Consider the following 10,271-nt stretch of genomic DNA (forward strand, 5'->3'; position numbering starts at 1 on the left):
CTGGGAACACATCAAAATAAAAAGTTTGCACAGTGAAGAAACCATCAACAAAACCCAAAGGCAATCCAGTGAATAGGAGAAGATGTGCAAGTGATACATCCAATAAAGAGTTAATATCCAAACTATATATAAAGAACTTTTACGACTCAACACCAAGAAAACAAATAACCTGATTAAAAATGGGCAGAGATAGGGGCGCCTGGGTGGCTCGGTCGGTTAAGCGTCCGACTTCGGCTCAGGTCATGATCTCACAGTCTGTGAGTTCGAGCCCCACGTCGGGCTCTGTGCTGACAGCTCAGAGCCTGGAGCCTGTTTCAGATTCTGTGTCTCCCTCTCTCTCTGCCCCTCCCCTGTTCATGCTCTGTCTCCCTCTGTCTCAAAAATAAATAAACGTTAAAAAAAAAAAAAAAAATTTTTTTTTTAAAAAATGGGCAGAGAACCTGAACAGACATTTTTCCACAGATGACATACAGATGACCAACAGACCCATGAAATGATGCTCAACATCACTCATCATCAGGGAAATACAAATCCAAACCATAATGATATCACCTTAAGCCTATGAGGAAGACTAGTATTAAGTCAAGAAATAGGGGCACCTGGGTGGCTCAGTCAATTAAGCATCCGGCTCTTGATCTGGGCTCAGGTCATGATCTCATGGTTTGTGAGTTCGAGCCCCACATCAGGCTCTATGCTGACAGTGTGGAGCCTGCCTGGGATTCTCTCTCTGCCCCTTCCACTCCCACTCCCTCAAAAGAAATAAAAAAAAAAAAAAAATCAAAAATAATGTAAATAGTAAGTGGTGAGGATGTGGAGAAAAGGGAACACTCATGCACTGTTGGTAGGAACATAAATTGGGGCAACCACTGTGGAAAATATATGAAGTTTCCTCAAAAAATAAAAAATCAAAATACCATATGATCCAATAATTCCACTACTAGGTATTTACCCAAAGAAAATGAAAACATTAATTTGAAAAGATACATGCACCCCTATGTTTACTGCAGCCTTGTTTACAATAACCAAATTATGACAGCAACCCAAGTGTCAATCAATAGATGAATGGAGAAAGAAGATGTGGTGTAGGGGGCGCCTGGGTGGCTGAGTTGGTTAAGCGTCTCTTGATTTTAGCTTAGGTCATGATCTCACGGTTCGTGAGATCAAGCCCCACATCAGGTTTTGCAGTGGCAGCGTGGAGCCTGCTTGGGATATTCTCTCTCTCTCTCTCTCTCTCTCTGCCCCTCCCCCACTCTCACATGCTTGCACACTCTCAAAATAAAAAAGATGATGATGTGGGATATATATACACAATAGAACACAGCCACAGAAAACAATGAGTCTCTGCTATTTGTAACAACATGGATGAACTCAGTGTTGTGCTAAGTGAAATAAGTCAGAGAAAGACAAACACCGTATGATCTTGCTTATACATGGAACCTAAAAAATAAATGAATCACAACAACAACAAAAAGAGATTCAAATACAGAGAACTGCTGGTCGCCAGAGGGAGGTGGATAGAGGGATGGGCGAAATAGGTGAAGACCTATTGTAGGTAAGACCTACAAACTTCCAATTATTAGTTAAGTCACAGAAACGAAATGTACAGCATAGGGAATCAATAATATTTCAAAATGGACACAAGACTTACAGTTATTTCTCCAAAGATGATAAATAAATGACCAACAAGCACACACACAAAAAATGCATTAGTCGTTACAGAAATCAAAACCACAGCAAGACACCCCGCGAGGGGTATCTGTCACTCACACCCACTACGATACGTAGAACCAAATTAATGGGAAACGAGAGTTAGTGAGGATATGGTGAAATCTGAAGCCTCATGCACTACCGCTGGGAACGAAGACAGTACAGCAATCTGCTACGGAGAAGAGTCTACAAGTCCCTCAAAGAGTAAAACATAGAATTACCATATGACCCAGCAATTTTATTCCAAGGTATATATGTACCAAACAGAACTGAAAGCAGGTAATTCAAATATTCACACACAAATGTCCACAGCAGCAACTACTTGCAATAACGAAAAGGTGACAACAACCCAAATGTCATCAGATAAACGGATAAATAGAATCTGACCACCCCACACTATGGAACATCACCCATGAAAAGGAATGAAGTACAACATAGGTAAACCTCAAAAACGTTATGCTCTGAGAAAGAAGCCAGTCACGAAAGGTCACGTGCTGCATGATTCCTTTACGTAAAACATCCTAAAGAGGTAATCCATAAAGATCAGGGGCTGTCAGGAGCTGCGGGAGCGGAAATGGAAGGGGACTGCTTGATGGGCACAGGTTTCTTCTGTGAACGATGAAGAGGCTTTGCAATTAGTATTTGGTTGCACAGCACTGTCAGTGTAATAGATGCCTCTACACTGTGCACTTTAAAATAGTTTAGGGACGCCTGCTTGGCTCAGTGGAACAGCATGCGACTCCCGGTTCCAGCGTTGTGAGTTTGAGCCGCATGTTGGGTATAGAGGTTACTTAAATAAAACTTAACGAAAGAATAGTTAAGTTTGTTATGTGAGCTTTGCATCAATAAAAAAACTTTTAGGGGCGCCTGGGTGGCTGAGTCAGTTGAGCGTCCAGCTCATCATCTCATGGCTCGTGGGTTGGAGCCCCACATCAGGCTCTGTGCTGACAGAGCCTGCTTGGGATTCTCTCTCTCTCCCTCTCTCTCAAAATAAATAAATAAACGTAAAAAAGTAATTAATAAATCTTAAGTGTACAAGAGAAACTCAGAGTTACCTATATTTTAAAAATTAGCCATTTATTAAATGATGGTGTATTTACTTAATAATATACACAATCATTAAAATATATCTTCAAGCATGGCTACATGGAAAAGTAATATAAAGTTAATAAACTAAATACTACAAAAAATTATACACAAAGTATGATTTTTAACCTAATTAGGATTTGTGTATAAAAGTAGGCAACTGTGCTTCAACATACACATAAAAATATGAACAGAAAAAAAAGATTTGAGAGATGTGTATCAACTGGTGGCAGTTTTAGTTTAGTTTCTTCTTTATAGTAAGTGAATTATCTAAGTTTTCTACAAAAACAAAAAAGGTGATACGCTTTAAGACACAGAAAGAAGAGTAAGTGTAATAATAGAAAGATTTCCTAAAAAATCAGTATTTTCATCCATTCTTGCCTTTGGCTCCACAAACGTTTTCCAGCACAATAAAGCATTATATTTTTTTTTACCCAGTACGGGAGCTGCTGGTCTGCCATGAAAGCTTTGGGGCTAGGTTCGGTTTTCCCGTTGCTAGTCCATATTTTTTTCCAGGTAGTATATTTGTCATATCCATCCTTATGGCTGAAAAAATAAATAAAAATAAATATATCAAGCTAGAAGTTCACCAGGTTTTCAAAAACAGGAAGCAGGTTAGGAAGTCTTACGTAAAGGATTTAACTAGCCCTGTCATTAAGAAGGGGGAAAGTTACCTTGGTGCCCTTCAAACAGGCTGTCGGGAAGGGTGAGGTCCTTCCAGTTTAGTATCGAAAACTATTAAGAAGGGATGACTTCTTCAGCACAAGGTCCAGCACCTTGTAGTCGTCAGCATCCTCCCCAAAATCTCTGCACCCATGCCCGGTCACAGAATAGCAAAGCAGTGCCCACATTTTTCACAACTTGCAGAGTGAAAACAATGACTATCTCACAGCAGATACTTTCTGAGCCCTGAGTGTGCACGCACATAAGCACGCACACAGCAAACTACTGCATCGAAATTCTGGCACGGCTGTAGTTGGCATGGTTGGAATGGGGGAGTAACTCAGTAAGCCTGTGGGCTCCGTCTTAACTGCCTGACCCCTTCCGCCTCCCCCACCACTCCCACCACCGTGCCCTCCACCATGGAAACCTCCAACAATTAGTGAACAAACCTTCTGTAGTAATGGTCAAAGCATTCATTACAGAAATGTTCCCCACAGGAGAGGTGATACCATCGGGACGTGTAACCATTTTTGGCACATCTGAAAATAGCAAAGACGCGCAGCTTTGGTGATGAGTAAGCATTTCTTCTCCCTTTTTAAACACGTGTATTAAGCACATTCTACAAGCCCATTTTGTGCGATCTCCACTTAGAATCCTAACAACCAAGAGTTGATGACAGGGGAAACTGAAAGGATGTTTCATCCATGATACACGGTGAGGGCATAGGGGCTCAGATTCACAGTTACCTAACCCAGACCCCAGAAGGACCCGGGGCTTCGAAGTTTTACCAAGACTCCCCGGAGCAATGATAGAGTTTTATGACATGATACAAGGGGTGTCACTGCGCTTCCTGCAAGCTTCACGTGTATGAAGGAGACAAGTGCAGTCTCTGGCAATAACATATGGCCCCAATACTGAGTAGTGAACAAATCCGGCCAGCTGGAATCTGACCATCAAGCAAACGTATCTGGCAAACGTAACCTGTCAAACAGCCAATAATGTCGCCAAAGAATGAAATACAATGCTGCAGTGAACGCGAACACCAGCACCTCTGTGTGACTAGAAAATAAAAATGGGGATTTGTTTGCCAGGTTTTATGGAATCTGAAGCCTTATCTGAAGACTCTTCTCTGGAAGTAAAAGGTCACGCTTGGGTCATCCCAATAAAAATGGCAAGAGTGCTGGTGGCTTCATGGTTTCAGTGAGACCCGTATATGTCCGCTGGAAGAGGAGACAGGTTATCTGAGGAGGAGAGGAAGCACAGGGAAAGTATCCATGTGCTGGGCTCCCAGGGGAGCCCATGGTCTGCCCTCCAGTGTCCCCACCCCACCCTCAACCCCCAGGAGCAATACGGCCATGGTGCATGGGACCCGAGGACACTGGCCACTGCGTAGAGCTTCTACATCTAGGTCGAGCAGAGGAAGCATACAGGGGGACTGTCTCTATTCTTAAAGGACTTATGCTACCTATCTCTATCTTTAGGAAAACCATCTTGGAAGATGATGTTCCCACCAAGAATGCTCTCCTGAGCAGGAATGGGAGGCTGACACACCCCATCCACACCGACCTTTCAGAAGCACTTGCAAAGCACACGGGACACGCTACTGTGCAGCCTGACTTTTCACATCTCCTGTATTTCTTCTCTGAACTGCCGTCTTCATCCTCGTCTGTTGTCTCTGTTGCTTTCTTCTTGGCCTGAAGAAGAACCAGCTGTGAGGTTACAATTTCCCCAGAAGGGCGAGGAGTGAAGGAGGTAGAAGGCTTTTACTACTGAAATAACTTCCACCTTATGAAAATCAACAACGTCCTGGCAGCAGGGGAAGGGCTGATAAGACAGCAACTTCCCTGAGACAGCAGAGTGCAAGTAATTCACGGACAGGCTAGAAATACACAAGAAGCACTTGAACGACAGGTCTCTGAGGAGAAAACTAAAACACACTCGAGCCGGAGCACCTGGGTGGCTCAGTGGGTTAAGTGGCCGACTCTTGATTTGGGCTCAGGTCATGATCTTGAGGTTCATGAGATCGAGCCCTGTGTTGGGCAGAGCCTGCTTGGGATTCTCACTCTCCCTCTATCTGCCCCTCCCCTGCTCTCTTTTTTTCTTTCTCAAAATAAATAAATATTTTAAGAAAATAAGACAATAAATAAAACACGTGAGCCTTTCTCAGGAAAAGCTGTACTGGTCAAAATAAAAGCCACTCTCAGGCTTTCTTTAATTAGAGCAGGTATATACCCTCAGCACTGCCAATAAAAAAAAAATTGAATAATTGTATTATCTTTTTTAAGTTTTTGTATTTAAGTAATCTGTACACCTAACATAGGGCTCGAACTCACAACCCCGAGATCAACAGTCACATGCTCTTCCAATTGAGCCAGCCCCCCAAAATTGAGTAATTTTAGAAAAAGAATTGCATCATTCAATATTTTTCTTTAAAGACAAAACAAAACCGTAGAAAAGAGATGGCTGCAAGGAACCCGCCAACGGCACCCAACCAGCTCCAAGCTGAAGTCCAAGTTCCTGTGAACGACACCACGCCAAGCATGATCTGGCCGCAGCTCATATCCTGGGAGCAACCACACAGCTGCGATTCTCTGAACAGCCCATGCTGATTCACACTCTACCCCTTTGTCTTTGCAGTTCCTCCGCCAGATGTACCGTTTTTCTACACGCTAGCCCTTTATCACACTGTGCTGTGATCGTTCCGAGGGGAATTTCTCCACTAGGCTTCAAGTTCCTTGAGGACTGAAAAGACATCTTTTCCTCTCTAATACTTCAGCCCAAATCGTCACAATCTCGTGTGCTCAAAACAGGTGCATCGTGGGGTGCCAGGATGGCTCAGTTGGCGGAGCGTGCAGCTGTGACTTTAAGCCCCACGCCGGGTGTGGAGAGTACTTACAACCAAACAGGTGCACTGAGTGAACAAATGAGCGGTACCTGCCTACCGGAGCTCCTCAAAGGCAGGCTATCTGGAGAATGATCAAAAGATGCCTTTTTCTTTGTCCTCCTCCGAGGGGTCGCCATTGTTTCAGAAAATCTTCAAAAAAAAAAAAAAAAAAAAAAATTAAATGAGTAAATAGTAACGCTTTTGAGCCTCCGGAGCAAATTTATTATCCAGTTTACTAGGTAAGAGAATACGCTCCGCAGTTAGACTGCCCTGGTGTGAAGCCACTGCTTTCAAACTACTTAATCTAAGACCTAGCCTCGGTGTTCCCGTATATAAAATGGGCACAGCAAGAGTGTACCCCACAGAAGTGATGCGAGCAGTTAAGATAATCTATTAAAGCACCTGACCTGGCATATTGTAAGTACTGTACTCGATAAATGTTGTCCGTTACTAACATATACATTTCAAAGTATAAAAATAAGAAACACACCAATGACCAATAAACCAATTACACTACTGTTTGTAAAATTCAGTGAGTAAAACCACCTGAATTTTGTCTGTTCCATTCCTCTCTCCCTTACTATATATCTTCTTAGTAATTCCTGAATTTTGATCTTCTACTTCACAAAGAAAACTCATTGGTTCCCTCTCAGTAAAATCTCAGGCACGCTGTCCAGTCATTACTGCATTTAGGAATCTGGGTTAAACAGTCACTGGTATCTTCTACTAGAAAAATTTATGAGCTCTCAAACTAGTCTAATAACTAGCATGGTTAAACAAGCACTAAGAACAAAAGTCTCTAAGAAAAACAATGCATAGTCATCATGAAAGATTAAGAATTATCAAATTAGTATTTTTAATTAAATTAAATAATGAAAAATGCTTAAAGTACTCAATAACATATTCTACAATTAACACACAATTCCTTCCCTGATCCATCATATTACTACACACACACACACACACACACACAATAATAGTATGAAAAATAGGACATATCTATGGGTAAGAAATTTGAAAGTGGAAAAGTGTTATCATAAGATACAAATTCCTCAAACATAATCTTCATCTTGGATAAAAGCTTTGAGGGCCTTGTGATCCTACTGTTTTGTATCCGTGAATTATACTAACATTCATAAGAGCATTTTTCACAGATTACTAACATCATGTGTGACAACACCAACTCTCAGGAATCTTGACGTCAGTGTTACAGATGACTTTCCTCTGACTCGGTCTTCACTTTCTCAAAACCATTAGTTATGAACACATAATCTCTATACATATTCTGAAATGCATTACAGTTAAGCATCAAATAAGTTGCCTTTTGGTTCTACACCACTCGTTATACCACTGGATAACGCCCTAATAATGTTAGAAGAACTACTGTCTACCTGTAATTCTTATACCCAAAAGCTTTCTGGATCACGTTTATATTTTCAAAAGGCTGTCTACGCTAATAAATCTCTTTATGTAATACGTACATCCTATGTTATTCATAAAAAAAGCCACAGATAAAGCACTTGTAAATATGTACATAGAATATATAAACGTATGGAACATGTAAGGATTACAGCAAAAATATTGGAGTCTAATGTCGGGTTTAGGAACATCAGTATCATCAGCCTAGTTCCATGCAGCATTTGGCTCTATCACCTAGAAATACCAGCATTCTCCAAAGTAAGTATAGTTTCTGGAAACTTCAACAAACATTTTAATCCAACTGTGTACTGGAAAATATGTATTTAGTTGCAATGAAAAATTATACAATTCAAGAAATGGTTAAAAGGAAATGAAAACACTGGCTATAAAAGCCATTGTTAAGTCTGTTGTCGAGAAAAAAACATAAGTGATGATTTTTTAGTGTTACTACATTTTCAACTTGAATCACAGAATTAACAGTGATACACCCTCGTCCTTTTCTGACATGGTCAGCTCTGTGTCTTCACTGTTACTGGATTCTTGAGGCTTAAGATGAAGGGAAAATTTTTTAAGTTGGAAAGGCTACAGCTTTTGTGCTTTAAATATAATGTTAGAAACACTGATCGCAAGTGCTAACGAATTAGTACGCTGAAAGTGCTCTCACCTGGTTTTTCAAACTGATAAACACATGTAACTTTATCAATTTGTTTCATGTTTAATATAATTACATAAGCATATATTTCTAAATTTAAATTTATTGCTTTGGTTTTCTTTTAACATGACAAAAGGATGAAAAAAGTGAGGGGCTTTTGCGGGGATAAATAAATGGATATATCTATCAGTGTCTAGATTTCTATTTTAATAATTCCCAAGGTTTTTTTCTGAAGTAGTCTATTGAATATTTAAAAAAAAAAAAAACCCACAGGATTCACAAAAATCTGAATCCAAAAGACTTTTGATTGAAATAAAAATTTACAGCGGCATCAGCACAATTTCTAAAAATAAGATAAACTACCAGAAACTTCTTCAGAGGCAACAGAAACAAGAACTGCCCTCAGGGTCATTTAAAACAAGGTAGGCCTAGCACCTTACTGCACCCACGCCAATCAAATTTTCCGAAATATGGATCCAGTCCAGTTGCCTGAATGCTTTAGGGACTACTTTCACCGCCTGAAAGACCATTTAATTACTGGTAGTCATTTTCTCGTGTACCTCCTGAAGATACCTTCTTCCCGCCCCCTTTCTTCCACTACAATAGAGTTTTGGTTTTTGTTTTTTTTTTAAAGCCACCAAACAAAACGCAGAAGCCCTGGGTCGTGTGCATACCTGTGGAGTGACGGAGCTCCCCAAATGGAGTGGTCTGGGGACTCCCGCACCCCACCCCGGGGAGGGCTGGGCCTCCAGCTGGCTAGATTCCACAGTACGGAACCCTAACTTTCTACAGCTGGGCCTGCCTCTCTTCCTTCCTCTTTCACCTGCCAGCTGCCAGGCTGTTGACTAACAGCTACCCCAACCCCGGCCGCCCCCACCGTGTCCCCGGGCCCGGAGCAGTTACCCCAGCAACCTGGCAATGCCGCTCGTGTCTGAACGCGTGGTGGCTGCGCCGGGAAGATTCCTGCAACACCTGCAGGGCTGTGAGGGCGCCCCGCCGCCACACCTCGGCTGGGAAGGACGAGCCAGGGAGTTCCTACCCCCGGAGTGTGGGCTCGCCGCCGGCGGCAGACGCTCCCCAGGTGACAGGGCTCTGACAGTCCCCAGGAGAGACCCCCAACGTTCCCGGCGCCAGCTGCAGCCGCCTCGCTTTCCGAAAAGCTTTCTCGTCTCTTCTCCAAAGTCGGAGAAGCAACAGCCTCCGGGGCTCACCTTTGCGCCGGAAAGGTGCAAGGAGTCGGGGGGGAGAAGGCACCGCTGCACAGAAAGGAAGCGTTGTAGGGGGGGATTAGGTGAGACCCTCAACCCCGCGACGGATCCGGGAACCCGGTCGCTGCAACACTCCAGCCCGGGAATCCCCCCCCCCCCACCCCGTCCTCGGACCCCGCACGCCCTTTCCAATCCGGGGAGGGCGCCGGCAGCCCCCGGCGCACCCGTCCACCTCCCACCGGGGCGAGGGGCGCTGCACGAGGGGAGAAAGGCAGCTTGCACCCCAGCCAAAACGCTTTGTGCGGAGCTGTCACCCGAAATCCGCCGCCGCCCCCGCGCCCGCCCCCGGAGCCGCGTGCCCCACACCTGGGAGCGCAGGCGAGACGCCGCACGCCGGCCCGGGCTGCCGGCGCCTCTCCGGAGCCGCGCGCTGCGCGCACAGGACAGCACGATCCGCGCCGCGAGCCGCAGCCCCCGCTCGGCCGCCGCCGCCGCCGCCGCTTCCGCCCCTGTCACGGCGTGACCCGGAGTGGGAGGAGCCGGCGGGACCAGGGAGGAGTAGGGTCCCCGCCTTCGCCTTTGCCGCGGTGCTGGCCCCGCCCTGGCCATTTCCGCCGCTGCGCAAGCCGGGGCGCCTGGGGCGGGGGGCGGG

At 44.3% G+C, this 10,271-nt stretch overlaps 1 protein-coding gene across 10 annotated transcripts in view; it reads right to left on the reverse strand.

Annotated features, from left to right (window-relative positions):
- Positions 1–10,091, reverse strand: part of KDM1B (lysine demethylase 1B) — a 68,102-nt gene extending 58,011 nt beyond the window's left edge. For 6 of the 10 annotated variants that reach the window (XR_006202424.1, XR_006202425.1, XM_042937804.1 and 3 more), the window contains exons 1-6: positions 9,986–10,091; positions 9,315–9,667; positions 6,391–6,490; positions 5,023–5,150; positions 3,906–3,995; positions 3,228–3,339 (exon numbers count right to left, since the gene is read on the reverse strand). Coding sequence is in view for 8 of the 10 variants with exons in the window: in XM_042937804.1 (XP_042793738.1) it covers positions 3,228–3,339; positions 3,906–3,995; positions 5,023–5,150; positions 6,391–6,477 (417 nt within the window). In the remaining 2 variants the exon portion in view is untranslated. The remainder of the gene's footprint in view (positions 1–3,227; positions 3,340–3,905; positions 3,996–5,022; positions 5,151–6,390; positions 6,491–9,314; positions 9,668–9,985) is intronic. The other 4 variants (XM_042937801.1, XM_042937800.1, XM_042937799.1 and 1 more) reach the window with 4 other exon arrangements.
- Between the last annotated feature and the right edge of the window lie 180 nt (positions 10,092–10,271).

The sequence above is a fragment of the Panthera leo genome, chromosome B2 (genome assembly GCF_018350215.1).
Source record: "Panthera leo isolate Ple1 chromosome B2, P.leo_Ple1_pat1.1, whole genome shotgun sequence".
Lineage (NCBI taxonomy): Eukaryota > Metazoa > Chordata > Mammalia > Carnivora > Felidae > Panthera > Panthera leo.